Here is a 21,495-nt window from a genome sequence, read left to right as displayed (position 1 = left end):
GCAAGGATCCTCTGGTTTTTTGGGTGTTGCAATCACTTACCTTCATGTAGGACCGACGGGTAAGATGAAACGACAAGAATGTTCTTCTGTTAACAAGGTAAAACTTATCTTGGAAGCAAACAACGTCGTCTAACATTTTCCATCGCCTATCTACGTAAGTCTTGTTCGGGCGAAGGTTTCTCCGGAGAAGGTTCCTCGGCTCTCAGCACAGCTCCTCAAAGGATTGGCACTTTGGATGTGTAGTTGGGCTCTTGTTTGCTGATGTGCTGCAAGAAGAGGACATAGTTAGTTTTGAAAGGTGCATTTGTGGGGCCTTAGGTGTAGGCCTTGAGGCTCGCAATCAAAACTAACTAAGTGCTAGGCGTGCCACTGTTATCTCAGTATAGCAGATGTAGAACAAGATTGTGTTTAGTCAATTACTTGTGCCCCAAGTTACTCCGACTTCTTGTTATCAAATGATTGTTGTAGATGGGTTAAGTCCATATTAAGTTCTTTTTCTTGCCTTGTGACCAAGGACTTTTAGTTCATAGTCTTGTATATTTGAATGAGGGGAGTCCAGAGCCCTTAAGTCATCTGTTTGGTTTTTGATTGGTTTTAAATAAAAGCATATCCATTAAACTGACCAGATCCAGATACAAATAAGACTTTTAAAGTAGGAAAATAGGCGGATATGACTTGAATACATACTGGAGAATGCATTAAGTAATAGATCTACAAATTCAGACGGCAAACAAAGAGATTCGGGCAAGATTTCACCTTGTCTGGCAAGGTTGAACCTCTTGCAATCACTTTTCTTTGAGTTTATAGAGGTTTCCATGCTAAAAAGGGATGGATGGTAAACTAGTTTACACAAGGGAATCGATACTAGGCCACTAGGGGTGATAGCAGAGCTTCTAAGCAAGACAAAAGATAGCTTTTGTGAAGGAGATATCCTGGAAATGATTGAGATCTAGGCTAATTATAGCTTTTAGATGTAAATCTGGCTTGAAAGTAGAGTTTGTATGTTTGTTTGTTTGATTGGTTGAGTGTCCTTGTCTCTGGGGCTTATTCCTCATTTTATAGGCAAATTAGCTCGACTGCAGTGACTTTGCTTTTTCCCGAAAGCACTTGGAGGGTAGTAAGTCATCAACTTTTTACTTGTATTCCCACTGAAAAGTGATTTTTGACTGATTGTGAGTTAATCCCCATCACTTGACATTTAAATCATAGGCACATGGCTTATGCATTAATGGGAAGACGCCAATTTGTCTCTGGGCTTGATACTTGGGCTTCGGGCAACTCTCCCTTTAGTTGGTATCTCTTGGCTTCCACACACTTGCAACCCAATGTTCAAATATTAACTCAAACAGTGCCCCATTTAATCATTGTTAAGGTTGCAACCCAGGCGCTAATAATGATTAAATAGCCGTTGCACGCCTTCTCTCGGGACTTGCACCATTTAAGGCAACCGTTTGTTAACTAAGACCTTTGCATTAACCCACGAATTCCACCGTTAAATAACCACTTATTATATAATCCTCACTTAACCTCTTCAGCAAAGCACCTTAACCATTTCAAGCCTTCGAACTTCCAGAAATTCCAGTACGTTCTTGCCTTCTCAGTTCTTCAATTCTTGCCCCTTAATTCCAACGTTTCATCTAATCTTCTTCTCAAAGTCCTCAATGGCACCTAAAGTTACTCGAATCCAATCCTTATGCGAGAATGGTGAGGGGATTTCCGCTATGCGCTGTTTACTCAATGACCTTCATCACCCTTGGGCAGGCCTGCACACTGAACTCTTCTTCAAGGAGGGATGAGTGCACTTTTTGGGACCTACATGGATTTCTCAAGTTCCAATTGTTGTTGAAAGCAACATGCCCAAGGAAAAATCAACTTTTATAATATCCTCAGAAAGGTGCACTGCTTCTAGCTTCTGTTTTAGGACTTCAATGGCATTGAGAAGTAGCCGAGTAGCTTTAATCACACTAGTTGATTCTACTTGTGGATATAAAGCTATCTTCTCACACACGCGTGGGCGGCGCGTGTGGCCGTGCCTTGGCCGGCGCGTGGGGGCGCTTGCGGCGTCGAAAAATTATTTCAAAAATATGGGGATGTTCCTGAGGTTGAGTAGATCACGTTGGTGTGTTCATACACTCCATTTGAGTATTGTATGAGAAGTTATTTCATATGGTTGGTTATGTGCTTTAAAATTAACGTATTTATAGTTGTTTCGCATATAGGTGAGACCTATCCCGAGGACGAGCGCGATCACTCGAGGCAAGGGGGTTACGACCCTTCTACATACTAGTGAGTGGGCTTTTGGTTTTCTGTATATACCTATATACATATGTTTTTCCCAGAAAGTGAAATGAAACGTTTATACGTTTATATGCCATGCATTATGTTTGCCGTTTGTTTATGCATTATTAGTTGCATAAATATATATATATATGTGTGTGTGTGTGTTGGTGCTGTGGACATACAAGTAAGTGCCAGGTAAGTTATGGTTTATGTTTATGTTCAATAGTGATTTGAGATGCATAGAGAGCTCATAAACTGCACCCCCGGTGTTAGTGCTCCCGCCCAGAGTTGGGCATAATCCTTCACGTGATGTTCACCTCCCGCACCACACGCTCATCTTGGATCCAAGTTAGGTGTAAGTCCTGTTGTACAGACCACTTTAGGTGGTTCCGACTCGTAGGTGACCCGCGATTATTCGTCCAATCTTCACGTGATCGTAGCACTTGAGCGTACTTATTATACACCCAATCCTGTCGTACAGACCACTTTAGGTGGTTTCGACTCGTGTGTAGGTATAGTTAGTGAGTTGGAGATTTGAGCTTTAGATTCAGCCGTACAGGTCACGTTAGGTGACTCCGGCTGACAGATTACATGGCATTGTTTGGCATCACTTGAGTACTTGCATTTTATTTCGAGGCATTTGGCATGGCATATTTCTGAGCATGATTTATATATATATATATATATATATATATTCTATTTTCTGGGAAGTATACAGGTTTTACGGCGAGGGGTTAGAACTGTGTTTATGAAATGGTTTTTGAAAAGCTTTGTTTTTGCCCACTCACGCTTTCTGTTTTGCGCCCTTCCAGGTTCTAGTTGGCTAGCACTTGTGGTGGCTCCCCAGAGGACTTTCCCGGAATATCTGACAAATTATCACCAGTGTAGGACTACCTTTGGGTGTGTTTATGTAGTGTTGTTTCTCCCGGACTGCATTAGGTCTTCCGTGCTCTAAACTTTGTTTTTCACACTTCTGCTTGCACATGTATGTTCTTACTTTGTGTATAGCTGGTTTTTATTTATTCGTACTTTTATTATTATTATTATTATTTTATTTTATTTTATTTTTGCTTCCGCACTGTGCACATGGTTACGTCACTTCCACGTGACGGCCAGCATGCCCTGATCTCGGTCGGGGTGTGTCATTGTTACTATGGCATCCGGTCTAATTATATACAAGGTAATAATTAAATTTCTCTTCAAATACATTGCATCATTAAATAAAGATGTCATCTAATGGTGAACTTGTTCTATTTAAGTTACTCTCTTATTACTAGAGGGGAAAAATTATATTCATCACCCACGTGAGGCTAATGTAGCCTCTTACCCTTCTTACATTGAACCCTACTTATATTTACAAACAGTACTTTCGGTGTGGCATGCTCTAATCAACTTGTACCTTAAACTTTTGTGTACTTAAAAACTGTTTCTTAATTTTCAATATTCAATGAAAAATGCCAACACTCTATCTAAACGCAGAGTGAATAAACCACAATTTCAATTTTATTATGTACACTTAAATTATGCACCAAAGGCGAGTTTGATTTCATCCTTTCCCTAGTATCATTTGTATAGTTTTTTTTTTTTTTTTTTTATGAACAAACAACATTATCTAAACTATGGAGAGTCAGCTTATCTTTACAATAGATTAGCAATAATAAGGTTTAAATTCATTTTTAACGAAAATAAAATATAAATCTCTTACTTACAAGTAAAAATGATCATTAAACTGCGCGAATAAGAAAAATCCTAATTAAAAGTTTAGGCCGAAAGAAGAAGTAGCATAAAGTCGAATTTATGTTGTTGGATCCACTGTGAAGTAATTGAGGCCCGGGTTCTTAACCGACCCGTTAGATCGTCTTTGATGGCCGAAGCCTGTAGAGAAGTTGCAGAAGCTTGAGCAACTGAGAGAGAGAATAAAATTAAAAAAAAATGGGGGGTGGTAGTAGAGGGAGCAAGAAAATACTGGTGGGTTTGGTGCTGGTCATGTTTCTAGGAATCGCCGTCTACTTGCGGCTATGGACCATCGACTACTCCATTTCTTCCGATGAATCCGAGCTCCTCAGGTTTGCTGTTTGCTTCCCATCTCATCTTTTTCTACTGCAAATCTCAAATTTGTTCTCAAGGGTTCATAGTTTTGCGGATTCCATGAATGATGGAATGAATGAATGAATGAATGAATGAATGAATTCCCATTAGATATACCTCAATTAAATTAAGCCCAAGTTCTTAGATTTTACTTTCCATTAGTGATTGATGAGAAATTCCAACATTGTGTTTTGGCTCATATGGTTCATACTCGGTCTTATTGTTATATGATCTCACATGTACACTTTAATTTTCAGAGCTTCATATGGCACGAATGTTAATAATGTTTCCATGGAATGAACTGGGTTTATTTTTATTTCTATGGGATTTTGGGGTTTAGTTGTATGTGGGAGTTTACTTGTTATTTCTGTTTCTAATTTTGTTTTAGAGAGTTTGTCACTCAATTTTATATGCTCTTTCTATCGAAATCTTGTAGGCGGCAGTTTGACCTTGCGAATAGGGAAGCAATGGATGAATCTGCTGAGTGGAGGCTGAAATACGATGAAGAAGCCGAAAAGGCTACCAAGTGTATGAATCAACTCAAACAGGTTCGCGTCATATTCTTCCTTTCTTTAAATTTATTTGCATAACTCTTTCAACAATTAGAGTTTTCATTTGTGTGTTTAATGCTGGTATTGATTGTAAGTTGTCATTGTTATACACTAATCTGATTGGAGTTAATATAAACTCATTGTTGTGGGAAATTAGTTTTCGTATTATTTTTGGAGAGTGTGATTGCATGCTTAGAATAGTAAGGATTGTCAAAGCAAGATTAGTCTTTGAAAATGATCTCTGCATCGAAAGATAATTAAACCCACTTTGGAAAAACTAAACTATGGGTGCTATCACTCTATTTCCCTATATTCCTGTCAAAGTGGGTTTGGGTTCAATCTTTGAAAGGGCATCCTTGAGTTAAAATGATCAGTCGAACGACATAATCTTGGGATGTAACTAAGAAGTTTCTGTGCCTGTCATGATCATCCCTCTGCAGATCAATTAATTGTTTGTCTTCCTTACAGATAACGGGATCATTTGGGGAGGGTGATGGAAATGCCGCTACTGTCAACCAGAAATTGTTGAAACTACAAAAGGTGACCCCTTTCTTTTCAGTAAAAGACTTGTACAAAAGTTCTTGTAATGTTTCATAACTTCATTCTTTTTCCACCCAAACGTTTATCTTCTTTCAATGTCATCTACCTTTATGCACCCTTTAGTAAACCATGTTAAGGAGCTCATTAGAAACCATGCTGAGGATGGCTTGCTCGTATTATTAAATACCGATTGTTAGAAATCAAATATGATCTGAACCCAAATAATGTGTATTAACTGCGGATTTTAACGTTACATCAAAGTTTTGTCTCTCTCTTTTCCCTTATCAGTTCAGATGGACAATGATGTGCTGGTGTAGTGTGTTTGAAAGTTCCCTTAGGTTTGAATCCTTCCTTTTCTTAAAAGTCCTGAAAATATTTCCCAGGAAAATATGGCCTTAGTCGAACGGATGAAAGCCTTGAAACAGGAGCTTGAGGCTGAGAAGCTGAAGTGCAGCGTTCAATAGGTTATTATATCATCAAGGGTCAAATGATTCAAAATAATCAAAGTCACCGCATTTTTCGTTTTGTCCAATTCATGTACTCTCGGTCTCAACACACCCCTTAAGAACACCAGTTGGAAAGTTTTTAGCTTCAGTGGTTACTTAAACCATGAAACACATATTTTTGGACGAGATGCATGTGCCCCCTTACAGATCTTAATCCATGCTGCTTTCCAGGAAACTGAGGTATTCGGGTAATGACTGCGTTTCTTCTACTAAATATACAATGATTTTTCCAGTTTGCACCTTACTTATCTTTATGCTCAGGAACCATTGTAAATTGTTCAACCTCAAATGTACCATTTTCCTTTCCTCGTAAAATTCCTTCTTGTTATAGATCCCATGGTTTTTCAGAGCCTGTAATTCATTTGATTGAAAGCGTGAAATATCAGATGTCCGATTGTCTTTGTTCGTATGGCTTTTTATTTCAAATTTCTGTTATTGTTATATACTAATAGTAATTTTCCCATTTTTTTTGTTGGTAAAGAGAATAAAAACTGGATAAAGAGTTTGTGTGGACAGGCATTACAATTACTACTTAAGATAATCGTACCCCTCCTGCAATCTTTCCCTACAGGAAGAGAACTAGTTTCGATCGCCGGGGGTTGTGGAGCCGTCGGGTTCTGCAGGGTTAGTTCTCAGGTCATGGAGAAATCTTGTTATTGTCAGCACAAACACTTCATTGTCCTCCTGTTGACTTTCTGGGGCAGGAGCAGTTGTAGAATCTGTCATGTATAGCAAAGAGAAACAAGAATTTAATTGCATTGCAGATTTAGCATGCACATAATTAAGTAAGATTTAAACAATGAACTAATCGAAATTAGCTAATAAGTGATCTTGCTGGGGAGACCTTTCGTCGCTTAGACAGTCTGCTCCTGGTGTCCATCATCTGAATCAGTTCATCAAACCGAAAAACAGAGATTAAACTGAGTATTAAGGATGCTCGAAGCGGTAATTATCTGGCTAATACCGATTTACGAAGAAGGTTAAATATAGATTAGGGATTTAAGATGCGTTGCACACTCTTACCTGTTTTACTATTTTTCCATTAAGTCCTTGCACACTGAGATAGCCTTCTTTCCTCCTCAGCTTCCTTATTAGACATAGTGCTCCAACCCTCAAGCTCTCAAACCCTTACCTCTCTTTGGGACAAATTGTTCAAGAAAACAGCAAGGGTTGATACCTATATATAGCAATGGTCAAGGTGCTCGAAGAGCATGCTAGTCGTGGTTTCTCAAACCTTACACCGCCGTTACCAACTGTCATGATTATTGCTCTATGCCGCCATTCGCAAAAAAGGAGAAGATATATACCGTTATATTGCTTGCCACTTCTTCTCTCTTACACTTATAACACTATTCTCGTGTTAATCACACGCACAAATGGAGGTATAGTCTAACATAAGAGTTAAACGCTTACCAAAAAGAAGATATGAATCTTAGAAAAATGCACTCCATTACCGATTATAATTATATTCCTTAAACAACTCAATTTACGATGTTCTTATTCATCAACCATTGTCCATGAAATTTTTTCATTGCACAACTTACCGTATGGTGTCGAAATCTAATATATATGTTTGGGCTTAATTTACTTCTTTTAAGAATAATTGAGGAGATGGAAGCATAATTATTTGGTCACTTACCTAAAAATTGCTTCCATAAACCATGGAAAATTGGTTTCAACGTGGAATTCATGGATTGTGATTACTTTATCCCCTTGAAGAAAAAGCTACTGTTAGGATAAAATTGGCTATTCCTAAACAAAACGCCTGAGTCTGTAATCTTAGACTAGTGCTTGTTTTCAGTTGTAATTATTTTAGTCTAAGTTTGTCTCACATGCTCTCGATCACAAAATGATAAACGTTTTCAGAGACATTCACTCAGGTAAATTTGGCATGCATATTCATATAGTCTAAATTTGCATTCAATGGGCCATTTAGTTTAACTATGCTTTAGTTTAAGCCCATAATTTTAAGTCAGCTTAAAACCCTAGCATATATATGCATATATACCTTTGGGATCCTAGTCTTGCCGCATAACCTTGTTTTACTTTTAAGAATTTAACTTGATGTTAATGTCTCGGGTTTTGCATATATATCCCTTCACCTAGTTATCTCATTATATCTTAACTGGTAAGTGATTAGGTCTTATTAGGCTTGTGGCTCACGCGTATATGATAGGGATAAGAGAGTCTAGCTGCTGCACATATAAATAGAAGTCCTAGTTACCTGGTTGGGTGCTGCCGCATAACACAGACTGGTTAACTGAGCATCAGCACCAAGTGAATATGTTTTTATGTTTTGTTTGCCGCATGCATTAGATCAGTTTAGAGTTTTTCCTACTGCTGCTGCACATGCATTTAGGTTGTTTCCGTATGATATAAACACTAGCAGCAATGCATTAAACAGATAGAAAATTCATGTGACGCATGCCCTTGGGTTAAGTCGGTTTATATTTTCATCTTGATGAATCAGAGTGTTTTTTAGTTTGCTTTTAACACATGATATATCATTTGAAAGCAAACGTTTGTTAGCAGCCCTAAGTGCAATGAGAGTTATTTTTCGTTTCAGAAAAATCAGTTTATTGCCAAGTGTTTTTCAAAGAAAATATTAGTTTTTGTTCACTGATTTTTCATGCGCTTCAATTGAAATCAATTATGAAAATGTGCCTTGTGATTTTCATAATTGGTTGATTTCCAAAAATCATTTCATTACATACATTTTGCATGATTGAGTTAGTATCTTGCAAAGTTCGAGGAGACAGTGATTGACGGCTGCGTTAGTGTCATGCCACTTCTACTCGAAGACTGAAGAGAGATCGAGTAGCAAAGCGCGGAGACAAAACTGCCTACTAGTATGCGTGTTTAGCTGATGAGTTTTGTAAGTCTTTCTGTACTTATTTCTCTTAGTGTTTGTCCTGGCTTGGGAGCCCGAGGATTTTCCCAGTGGTGGGTTTTGCCTCCTTAAATCCTACATCCTTGTGCATTTTTTATTTATCGTTTTAATTGCATATGAGTATGATAGTTTGATATGTGATGTGAATGTGAATTTAATTTGAGAACTGAAAATTAAATTGAAAATTGAATTGGATTTTTAAGTTGGAACCTATTCACCCCCTCTAGGTTAAACTAGTACCATCCTAGAACTTTCAGCTACTGATTGTATTTTGCCAATCGACTGGTCTTTCTTTTCATTACCTATTGCATTTCAAACCACAATTCCTTGAGCAAAGACCAACCCTTTTGTCATTTTTTTAACACTAATCATAGATGCTTTACGGATTACATGATTATCCGCATCAAAACTCTTCCTAAAGTAGTTCTAAAGAAACTTTCATGTAAAGGAGATTATCCATTATCTGTGAGAAAAAGCAGAGGAAAGGACAAAAGGGGTATATCCGCGTCGCGGATAAGTTATTTTAGTTCTAGAGTTTAGCGTCAGCGTTTATGATAATAACACAGCAACTATGAGAGCAGTAACTATGGCACTTGAAGAAAGTAACATGAATGGCTATATCCTTTCATCTGCTATTTCTCACAAATAACGTATATCCTTGTTGTATGAATGTTTCTTTGGAACTACTTTAGTGAGAGTTTGATGCAGATAATTATGTATTCAGTTAAATCAATTAAAGCATTTATCATAATATTAAAAAATGAAAAATAGTTTTTTTTTTCATGGAATTGAGGGTTGAAATGTAATAGGTGTGAAAGAAGACAAGTCGATTGGCAAAATGCAACTATTCGCTTTTGTTTCAAAAGGATAAAGTAATCATAGCTCATGAATTCCATGTTAAAACCAATTTCCATTGTTTATGAAAGCATTTTCTAGGTTAATAGAGTACATGAAGCCCATACATATATATTTGATTTCTACACCGTGAGAATTAAGTTGTGCAATGAAAAAATGGTTGACAAATAATAAAGACGCACGTTAAGTCCAAAACATATAATTGTAACCGGCAACGAAGTGCATTTTTCTAAGAACATCTATATCGTTTTTTATTTTTTTTATTTTTTTATTTTTTATTTTTTTATTTGTAAGTGCTTAACTCTTATGCTAGCTTATATCTCCATTTTTAGGTGTGATTAACACAAGATTAACATTTGAAAATGGAAGAGAGAAGAAACGGCAGACCAAATAACGGTATATATCTTCACCCTTTTTGAGAATGGCGGCATCGAACAATAGTAAAGAGAGTTGATAACGGCCGTAGAAGATTTATGAAACCATGACTGACTGACCGAGAGTCCCTCAAATACTTCAAAAGCACTCGAAAGATCTTGATAATTCACACTAGGGATGTCATATTCCTTTTCTGGAACGAGAAGAACACAATATGTCTACAGGGATAAAAGCGAGGGTGTAACCCAACTACTTATAAGCTCACATAATATAAGATTCATTCTCAAACAGTTTTCATTCTTTCTCTAAGTTTGCCACTGATGAGTCCATATTATACCATATATTTTACCCTATTCTTAGTATTAATTTATTGGTTATACAGGTAGAATATATTTTAAACTATCTAAGTGTCTTAGTGATTCGCGACTATTAGGATATTTAGAAAAGTAATTTGATGCAATTTTGGTCTGAAGGTTCCCTGAAATTAGTGCTAGCTTCTTGTGGTTAATAATTGTAATTTCACTTAGGATGAACACCACGTCTTAAGGGTTGCATGATTTTTCAAATGATTTTCATAAAGCATAATAAGTCTTTCATGTTCATATTTGATCCGAAGGTCCGGACGGGTTGCATGTTAGATATACGTTATATGTTGGAGGTTCCAAGTAGGATATATATTTTGAAAGCGTAACCTTCAAAATATGCATGTGTAATTCATAAATAATTGGAAGAACTACGTAGGATTTCTAAGGTGAAGGATGAACCCTAGGGCTTTTACAAATTGATTTTCTTTAAATTAGTTTTTAGTTGACTTATTTAATTGTTTTTAGTTTAAATTCGTTTTTATTATTTTAAATTCTAAAATCAATATTTTTCAAACTTTGTTTTAAATAAATAATTAAGAGTTGGTTTTAAACACAAATTATTCATTCAATCATTGTGAAAAATGATGTTGCTTGAGCTACTATACTACGACAACTTTATACTCTTGCAAGTATTTTTAAGTGTTTTTATCCCTACTTTTATAGGCGGTAAAAATTCCTTTAAGCTACAATTACCAATTGATAGGGAAGTAGAATAATTTGGTCCTTAACCTGAAAAATGCTTTCATAAACCATGTAAATTCGGCTTCAACATGTAATTCATGAATTAGATTACGTTATCAATTGAAACAAAAGCTAATGATTGTATTTTGCCAACTTGACTTCTATCACACCTGTTGCATTTCAACCCTTAATTCCATGAGAAAACGTGAAAATAAAAACACTACCCTTAATAGCTAATTACATAATTATCCGCACAACTTTTATATAAAAATTTGGGTAATATTAGGGAGACTAAATTTGTAAACTAAATGACGTGTCACTAATAAGAATAAGTACGTTTATCAATATTTAAGTAATAAAACAATCATCAACTTCCATGTCCTTTAATTTGTAAAATTTTGTCTATAAATTTAGGAACTAGATCCTCTCCGGATCCCTTCCTCCTAATCCACTAAGTCTAGGGATCCGTGCTGTTGAAATTTGATCCAACGGCTACGAACATGTTCCTCTCAATTGATTTGCAATTTGGTTTAAAAAATTTGGCCTCCATAGCATTACTCTAAATTCTAAATTTAGCCTCCCTAACATTACCATAAATATTTCTAGAGAATCTTTCATGCAATCTAGATATAACCCTTCTCTTCCTTTCTCAGACATCAAAAATGAGGAGAAGAAGCGGGAAGGAAGAAAAGAGGTGTATCCCATTGCATGCGAGTCATTTTCGTTCATCATGGAATGCACCAGGGGATCTCGATCTTGCCCGCAGATTTTCTAATGTTGCTTTCAGTGCTTATATAGAGCCCTAGGAAGTTTTAAAGCAAGTTTAAGGTAAATGGATCACATAGGCAACATTTTGTATCTCTCAGGCACTTGCTAGGCAATGAGTGAAAGAATTGTATGTTTTATGGACTTTTACAAACCATACAATTGTAAAACGCATTGCAAGAAACCAACAATGCCGAAAAAAGATTTCATAGTAAAAAAAATATCCAAAATTTGTACACATCTCCATGTTAAAGGCTATTATCATCTCAATAATACTCTGCCAAAATATTTCTATGTACAAAATAAGGGCAATCCAACAATTAACCTGTAGAAGCACAATCATCGCTCTTTGGTTTGAATAAAAAGGCCTAAAAGCTTTCTGGTTTTTGGCAGAGATGTCTCCACACCAAAGAGGCCAAAAGTTGAGAACATCAGAAGGCTCTAATCACTGATGAATATTCTTCCCTATCAGTGTTTCACCGTGAAGCAAGCGACCAGAAGTTTAACGAAACGATGGTGACACAGCTAACCAGCTGATAAAAGCCATAGCTGTGGCAGTCTCATACCTTTTGCAATGGTTGAAACCACATTTGTTACGATCATTGGCAATGAGAATGGTAATTCCAGCAGAAGCTCACGCAGCAGCAGATGTAAGAGAAAATGTGATCGGTACGAAAAGAAACACCCGTATATTTGTAAGCTTGTGAATGGACAGATTTAGGTCTGGAACGATGGGACTCAATGCACTCTGATGCAATAAATATACTTTTCTACTTCCAAACATTTACACAGGTACATATTCACAAAGCATTTCGTGAACAAATGAATGAAAAACAGATATATATCTATCCTAGAAATGAAGGCAGCGTCTCAAATGGCAAAAAAGGACACTAATTTTTTTGTGCATAATGATAAGAGCATATTTATGCTACTTAGTTATGTTGTTTCCTTGCATTTAGTGACTTAATTACTATTTATTTTAGTGTTTTAAGCTATTTTCGTATGTTTTTAGGTCCTAATAGCAAAAGGAGCAAGAAAGGGCATTTTGAAGCTAAATGGAGCAGTTTTGGACATGGATTGGATAGCTTAACCATGGAGCAAAGAGGATGGACGAAATTGAAGTCAAGAAAGGGCTAGGAAAGGCTAAAAATCTGGAGAAAGGAGTCCAAATGCAAAGAAGATGAGGAAATAGCAAGAAATAAGGAACCTTATCCAACCTTATCTTATCATATCCTAACCAACCTTATCCTTTCCTAACTCTAACATTATCCTATCTTATCCTATCCAAATCAGGTTGTGCCTTAAATATAGCTATTTAGGAGGGATTAGTTATGCATTTAAACACTTAAACTCAGATTCTAGAAGCATAAACCCTTTGTATGCCGCATATAGGCCATTCCTTGGAGGTTTAGGAGTTGTAATCCCTTTCCTACACCTATGCCATGAGTCCTTATCCATTTAGGTCCAGAAATCTGCCCTTTATCCCTTCTCGAAGTCTAAATTTTGCCAAAAAATACATAGTTTCTAGAAGCCCTTAATTTCTGGCGAAAATTCCCTATCCCTTTCCCTTTTGGTTTCTACAAAGACTTAACCCTTTTCCCATTGGATTGTGCAATCCTTTTCCTTCAGAAATTGTGCATAAATTAGCCTATAAATAAAACCTTATGCCGCACCATTCAATCCATCTATTCACTCATTCATTCATTCATACTTTCAGCCATCAAACACCACAATTCACCCTACACCACCCTAGTGCCGCAAGCAAGGAAGGAAGGAGAAGAAGACTTGTGCAATCTGCCATCCAAGGAGGGTTCGAAATCTGCCATTGGAGTGTGGAGCGTGTCTAGGTGTATTCTATCCTTAGTTTTAGTTCAATGTTTATATTAATTTGGTTTTCAATTATGATGAACATGTGGAACTAATTTCTTTTTAGTTAGAGGTGAATTTGAAGCCATGATTATATGTTTTATATGAATTGATTATATCTAGTTATTGTTTCTTAAGGCATGAATGTGATTTGCTTACCTAAGTTATTAAAACTTGTTTATGTATGTGGGTTGGTGGTCGACACTTAATTTGCATGCATGAATTTGATGCTAGAGTATAAGGGGGGTCTCACGTAATAGGTATTCACTTATATTCACAAGTAGTGGAGGTTGCTAGTCACAATCGTGTTAAGTAAATCCTTTGTATGAGTCTCATGCGTTTCATAGTGATGAATGCCTTGTCAATGCTTATGGTTTTCACAAAACTTAATGACTTTTGATAGGTATCTTTATTATGTGTTTCATATAAAGGACTTGAGAAAGATAATTTGGTTGCGATGCGTATTCCATCTAATTCAATGAAATAAGGAAAATTTGATGGTTAGTTGTGCGATGCAACTAACTTGGGGCGTTGTCATTCATAGTCTCAAGGAATAATAACTGGAAATTAGTTTATATGCATATGTCATGTGTGGAGAATGACCCTCTAACTAGCCTTTCACCTATTTAATTCACCTAATTTCGTTTTTACAAAGTGTTTTCTACAAAGTTTTTGTTTTAAGTTTTAAATTCGTCAAAAACAATCCCCTTTCATTTAGTCTTGTTATTTTAGTCAAAATCTATTTTCTTTTAGTCTTTTGAGTCAAGTTGAGTCTTATTTTCGTCAAAATCACTTGTTGGGTCTAGAATTGAGTCTTTTTGAGTGTTTGTTGCTGTTTTAAGTGTCTAAAGTTAGTTTAGAGTCTATAGGGTCTAGTTTAGTGTTTTTGAGTCTTATTTGTATTGATTAGCATCCCTAGTTAATCCCCGGTCTAGAACGATCCCTACTTACATATCTACTACAATTGTCACAAATAGGGTTTAATTTGTGTGTCAAGTTAATTTTCACATCAAATTTTGGCGCCATTGCCGGGGATTAGTAAAATTGCTAATCCCTCTGTTTGTTTGTTTATTTTTCTTTTGATATTTGATTTAGTTTTATTTCTTTGATTTTAGGTACTAGAGAAGCAAGACATGGCAATTGCTAATCTTCAAGCTCAAATAGCGAATCTTACTTGTCAGTTATCACAGTATGCCGAAGGGTCCACAATGCAAAGTGTCCGTACATTTGTTGCTTCTTATAGTCAAGAATATCAAGCAAATCAATGTGCACAAAGAGATTGGAGTGATCATTCAAACTCTATGTGGTGGGAATTTTAACAAGTTGAACACAAAGGATATTGGCAGCTATACAAGGAGTTCTATTCAACGCCTATGCAGCCACCACAACCTCATATACAATATGCCCAACCAAACTCAGGTTCGTCAATAGATTATAATCAAATTCCTAATGAATTAATTTCTTTGGCGCATGGCTCACAAAATCAAGTCAAGGAGGCTTAACAAGGAGAATATTGGCAGCCATATGAGGAGTTATATACAACACCTATGCAGCCACCACAACATGCCCAAACAAATTCAGGTACGTCTTTGTATAATGATACGCTTATTAAGTTACTCACCAATTTGTCTCAGTGGCAAGAAAATCAAAATAAAGCAATGCAAAATCAAGACAAAAGGTTGGATGACTTGGAAAAGCAAATTGGGCAGATAGCAGAGTTCGTAGGACAATTTCGAGACCAAGGCAAACTCCCTAGTTCAACCATTGCAAATCTGAAGGGAGGATTTGAAACTGCCAAGGAAATCATCTTGAGAAGTAGCAAGGAGGTTGGAAAAAACCCTAAACCATCAAAATCAAATTACAAGGAATATGAAAGATTGCAATTTGAGGAAGAGGAACACACCCAACCCACGGCAAGGGTGGAAACACCTTTGCCGTAGGCACCTATTGCTCCTACGCCATCCAATTCAGGTAAGGTTGTTCCAAATTTAATTATTTCTAACCCCGTTCCTCCAAATGTCCCTATTCCTTGCAAGATCATGCAATCCAAGGAAGAAGAGGGTGAGAAAGTCATCTTCGAATCATTTCCAAAGAATCAAGAGCAAGAAGTGGCTGGGGAATGTCTAGAATTCATTAAAGAGGATATACTTGAGACAACAATTCCCAAAGAAGCTGGATTTTATGACACGGGACAAGTCATAACTCTCAAAACACCAAATCTAGTTGAATTTTCTAGTCCTACAACTTTCGAAGGGGTGTTTATTCTTGAGTTCATGTCGGAGCACACAGGTAAGCCACCTCCCCGAATTTCAATTTTGTTTTATACTAATATGTTGTTAATGATTCAGGCACCCACTCTAGAATTTAAACCATTACCGGATCATCTCAAGTATCACCTCCCATTCAAAGATCAATTCCATGCTGTGGGCCCAAATGAAGCTTAAGAGGAAGGATTGTCCGGCTGGAAGACGTTAAAGCAAGCGCTTCTTGGGAGGCGACCCATGCATTCAAATAAAGAAGACCTAGGAATCTCCAACACTCCATAACCAGATTTGCGTTCCTAAACCCTACTCTTTATTGCTTTTACTTTGCCATGATTGTCATGTTTGTTAGTTGTGTTATTTGTTTGTTTGTTTGTTTGTGAGTCTATGCTTAAAACATTGAGGACAATGTTTGGTTTAAGTGTGTGTGTGTGTGTGGGGGGGGGGGGGGGGGGTAAACAAGCTATTTTGGCATGATTTTCATGGGATTTTATCACCTATCACTTCTAAAGTTGTTATTCACTGTTTTTAAGTGTTTTGAAGTATTTTTATGTGTCTTAAATAGAAAATCCGAAAATTTGAAAGAAAAAAAAATCGAAAAAGAGTGTTTTAAAACCCCAAAAAAGAGTTGTTTTTAGAGTCGTTTTTATTTTTATGTTTTTTTGTGTCTTAGGATACCTTCCAACACAATGATGAGGATTTGGTTTTTAATTGCATGACTATTAAAGAAAGTTACAAACATGGATGGAAGTTTGATATGCTCTTTGGTTTATGCTTAGTTGTAGTTGACATTTACAAATTCACATGTAATCATAAAGGAAAAAAATCAGTTTTTGTAACATGCTTGAAGGAAGAAACTCAAACTAACGCTACAACCCTGGGAGACTTGAGCCTAAACATTTTTTGGAGAGTTATTAATCTTGATTTCTTGTTTTCTAAAGTCGTTGCATGATCTCATCATTCTTTGCTTGGTTACTACTTAGAATGCGTTTCATCACTATAGTTCCAAATACTAGAACTCATGGCCATTTCATTCAAAGCATAAAATTGAGTGCGTAACATAAAACAAGATGAAGTTGTTTAGTTAAAACCAGAGCCAAAAAGCCTTACCCTTTGCATATGTATTGTATGTTAACCCCTTTGAGCCTTTGTTAGCCTATTGTCTTTGTTAGCCCACATAATCCTTACCTAGTCTAGATTAGGACTATCCATACCCTTGTTCTTAAAGGATAGGAAAGCATGACTTAGAGGGAATTCCTTTTGATCTACAATTTGCGGAAAAACAAGTGTGGGGGAAGGGATTTTCGTTGGGAATCCATGAAGTTGTATGGTTGGTGTGCCAAAGAAAAAGATTAGGGCACGGGGAAAAAAAAAACATGAAAAAGAAGAAAAAGAAGAAAAAAAGAAAGAAAAAAGAGTTGAAAATAAGTGAGAATGAACTCACAAGTGTTGATTGTTGAAGAAAGGGTCCAAAAGTTTGAATTTGACCCTAAGTTTTGTGTGAATCGTTCCTTTGGTGTTCAAAGTTGATTTCTGCATTCAAAAGTGAATTCTAAGTGTTTATTTCATTAATTTGCTTATTATTGCTTTAAGAACTTTTGTTTATCCTTACCTTTCTTTGCTAACCAATACCTTAGCCCAGTTACAACCCTAAGACTTCGATCTTGATTGTTATGTGTTTCAATATGTGGAGTTTAAAATTGGTTTGAGCATATGGTATCCCTGGTTCTTGTGTCTAAGTAGTGGCATTCCATTCATGAGATCATATACATGTTAATAATTCCGGAAATTGCCTTCTTTGTTATGACATATGTGAGTATTAGTTTACATATTTACAACAATCTTCTCACATATACCTAGTGTAGGGAGTGTAGTCAGAAAATCTATGTGAAAATAGAGTGTATCCAGTGAGGAATTGGGGGATTCTCTAAGGCATGTTACTACATTCAAAATCATGTTTTAATTGATTAAATGGGAGCTAGTGTGTGGTAACTATGGTTAAGTATATGCTCAAGGGTAGGGATAACTAAAATCTATGTATGTGGTGTTCTTTAATGTGTCATGTTCATTGGAAATCCCTAAGGTGCATATTGGAAGGTCTAGATTGTGTTTTGTTAGTTTTGTTTATTTCGTTTTGCTCGAGGACTAGCAAAAGCTAAGTGTGGGGGAATTTGATAGGAGCATATTTATGCTACTTAGTTATGTTGCTTCCTTGCATTTAGTGAGTTAATTACTATTTATTTTAGTCTTTTAAGCTATTTTCGTATGTTTTTAGGTCCTAATGGCAAAAGGAGCAAGAAAGGGCATTTTGAAGCTAAATGGAGCAGTTTTGGGCATGGATTGGATAACTTAACCATGGAGCAAAGAGGATGGACGAAATTGAAGTCAAGAAGGGCTAGGAAAGGCTAAAAATCTGGAGAAAGGAGTCCAAATGCAAATAAGATAAGGAAACAGCAAGAAATAAGGAACCTTATCCAACCTTATCTTATCCTATCCTAACCAACCTTATCCTTTCCTAACTCTAACATTATCCTATCTTATCCTATGCAAATCAGGCTGTGCCTTAAATATAGCTATTTAGGAGGGATTAGTTATGCATTTAAACACTTAAACTCAGATTCTAGAAGCATAAACCATTTGTATGCCGCATATAGGCCATTCCTTGGAGGTTTAGGAGTTGTAATCCCTTTCCTACACCTATGCCATGAGTCCTTATCCATTTAGGTCCAGAAATCTGCCCTTTATCCCTTCTAAAAGTCTAAATTCTGCCAAAAAATACCTAGTTTCTAGAAGCCCTTAATTTCTGGCGAAAATTCCCTATCCCTTTCCCTTTTGGTTTCTACAAAGACTTAACCCTTTTCCCATTGGATTGTGCAATCCTTTTCCTTCAGAAATTGTGCATAAATTAGCCTATAAATAAAACCCTATGCCGCACCATTCAATCCATCCATTCACTCATTCATTCATTCATACTTTCAGCCATCAAACACCACAATTCACCCTACACCACCCTAGTGCCGCAAGCAAGGAAGGAAGGAGAAGAAGACTTATGCAATCTGCCATCCAAGGAGGGTTCGAAATCTGCCATTGGAGTGTGGAGCGTTTTTAGGTGTATTCTATCCTTAGTTTTAGTTCAATGTTTATATTAATTTGGTTTTCAATTATGATGAACATGTGGAACTAATTTCTTTTTAGTTAGAGGTGAATTTGAAGCCATGATTATATGTTTTATATGAATTGATTATATCCCGTTATTGTTTCTTAAGGCATGAATGTGATTTGCTTATCTAAGTTATTAAAACTTGTTTATGTATGTGGGTTGGTGGTCGACACTTAATTTGCATGCATGAATTTGATGCTAGAGTATAAGGGGGTCTCACGTAATAGTTATTCACTTATATTCACAAGTAGTGGAGGTTGCTAGTCACAATCGTGTTAAGTAAATCCTTGGCATGAGTCTCATGCGTTTCATAGTGATGAATGCCTTGTCAATGCTTATGGTTTTCACAAAACTTAATGACTTTTGATTTGTATCTTTATTATGCGTTTCATATAAAGGACTTGAGAAAGATAATTTGGTTGCGATGCGTATTCCATCTAATTCAATGAAATAAGGAAAATTTGTTGGTTAGTTGTGCGACGCAACTAACTTGGGGCGTTGTCATTAATAGTCTAAAGGAATAATAACTAGAAATTGGTTTATATGCATATGTCATGTGTGGAGAAGGACCCTCTAACTAGCCTTTCACCCATTTAATTCACCTAATTTCGTTTTTACAAAGTTTTTGTTTTAAGTTTTAAATTCGTCAAAAACAATCCCCCTTTCATTTAGTTTTGTTATTTGAGTCAAAATTTGTTTTCTTTAGTCTTTTGAGTCAAGTTGAGTCTTATTTTCGTCAAAATCACTTGCTGGGTCTAGAATTGAGTCTTTTTGAGTGTTTGTTGTTGTTTTAAGTGTCTAAAGTTAGTTTAGAGTCTATAGAGTCTAGTTTAGTGTTTTTGAGTCTTATTTGTATTGATTAGCATCCCTTGTTAATCCCTGGTCTAGAATGATCCCTACTTACATAACTACTACAATTGTCACAAATAGGGTTTAATTTGTGTGTCAAGTTAATTTTCACATCACATAAAAATGAGTGTCCCTAGATAGGTGTCTTTTTTTGCATACATGTGTTATAGCGATGTATTTGAAGTGTGCGATTTCTCTAAATTTGTTGACCCACCACATGTTTTATACAAAATTTTGGTGTCAGAGGGCGGCAGGTAGGGATCGGTAAACCAGAGTCTCTGGTGTTAATGCACAAACTGAGGCTGTGAAACTTGTCTGGGATTAAGTTGGGGTGGTATCAAGAAGTTCCGCATCCAAAAGTATATCAAGTGATCCAGAAAGGTGAAGAATATCAAGTGATCCAAAATTATATCAACAGTTTCCATCATTTGAACTTCCCATACCTTTTTTTCTCTTTCTTTGACTAGTTACAAATTGGTTGCTTTGTTGGCTTTGCTGGTACCCACTGGAGAAACATCATTTTGCAACTCCAATATCACTTGGCTTTGCTCCTCTATCATTTCAGCAGGGGCCTCGACAACATTATTTGTAGCACGATCCTTTCTAAATATATATATGCAAATTTATCAGTGAAAAAAGTTTGCTTCTCCATCCCTCATCATCTTTATTTTTCTAAGATTATATCAAAATAGCAATATTAAAATTTAGCATATGTCAAAAATATCTCTACAAGAATATAACTAATTGGTAAATAATATAGGATATGAACATGCATATAAGTTTGCCATGCTTCATCACTGTCAACTTCAATGCACTTTTTGACATCATTCTATGCAAATCCACTTGTGTTCATCAAGTCAAGGACTAAACTATAAGTTTTTTCTCCATTTCTTCAACTTTGACTCAATATGTGAACTTGCATTTATATTCGCATTAGGATATAAAACATTGACAGCTTTCGCAACTTCACTCAACGTACCTTGTTTAAAAGCATAGGTTGTGTAACACCAGTGCTTCCTAGTAACAAAATCCTCAAGAACGGATAACAATGCTTCTTCCTCAAATACTTCCCATTTACACCTTTTTCCTTTCGACTCTTGAGCAATATTCAGATTATTGTCACTACCCATACCTAAACAACAAATATTTGAAAGTACTAAAGCACAATAATACGAATCAACTTGCATAAGGTCCAATCAATACAAACAAATTACATTCAATGATTTGTAATCCAATCATTTTGCATAATATTCAATCACTAAAATGAATTACGTTCAATATTTTGCAATCAAATCATTTTGCATAATATCAAGCATATGCATAAAAATAGGATAACTAAAATAAAAAGTTATCATTAACACATTTCCCAAGCCATGACATTCGTCTTTGCAATCCACTGGTCAGATGCTCCAACAGTACCAATATATTCACCTTTTTTCGTATTTTGGCCATCTTCTATTATT

General features: G+C 36.1%; 1 protein-coding gene and 1 pseudogene across 2 annotated transcripts; one reads left to right on the top strand and one right to left on the bottom strand.

Annotated features, from left to right (window-relative positions):
- The first annotated feature begins 4,116 nt into the window (after positions 1-4,116).
- On the top strand, positions 4,117-6,436 carry LOC137723520 (uncharacterized). Of its 2 annotated transcripts, none has more exons than XM_068462724.1 (4): positions 4,117-4,346; positions 4,805-4,916; positions 5,388-5,459; positions 5,843-6,436. In XM_068462724.1, the coding sequence occupies exons 1-4, from the start codon at positions 4,213-4,215 to the stop codon at positions 5,921-5,923; spliced, it is 399 nt and encodes a 132-aa protein (XP_068318825.1). In that variant the 5' UTR covers positions 4,117-4,212; the 3' UTR covers positions 5,924-6,436. The 2 variants fall into 2 exon arrangements, with proteins under 2 accessions (XP_068318825.1, XP_068318824.1); XM_068462723.1 differs by having other exon boundaries at positions 5,748-5,873.
- Positions 6,437-20,073: 13,637 nt separating this feature from the next.
- On the bottom strand, positions 20,074-21,162 carry LOC137722239 (uncharacterized; annotated as a pseudogene).
- Between the last annotated feature and the right edge of the window lie 333 nt (positions 21,163-21,495).

Source organism: Pyrus communis, chromosome 17 (assembly GCF_963583255.1).
Source record: "Pyrus communis chromosome 17, drPyrComm1.1, whole genome shotgun sequence".
NCBI lineage: Eukaryota > Viridiplantae > Streptophyta > Magnoliopsida > Rosales > Rosaceae > Pyrus > Pyrus communis.
This window is presented reverse-complemented; position numbering and strand designations above follow the sequence as displayed.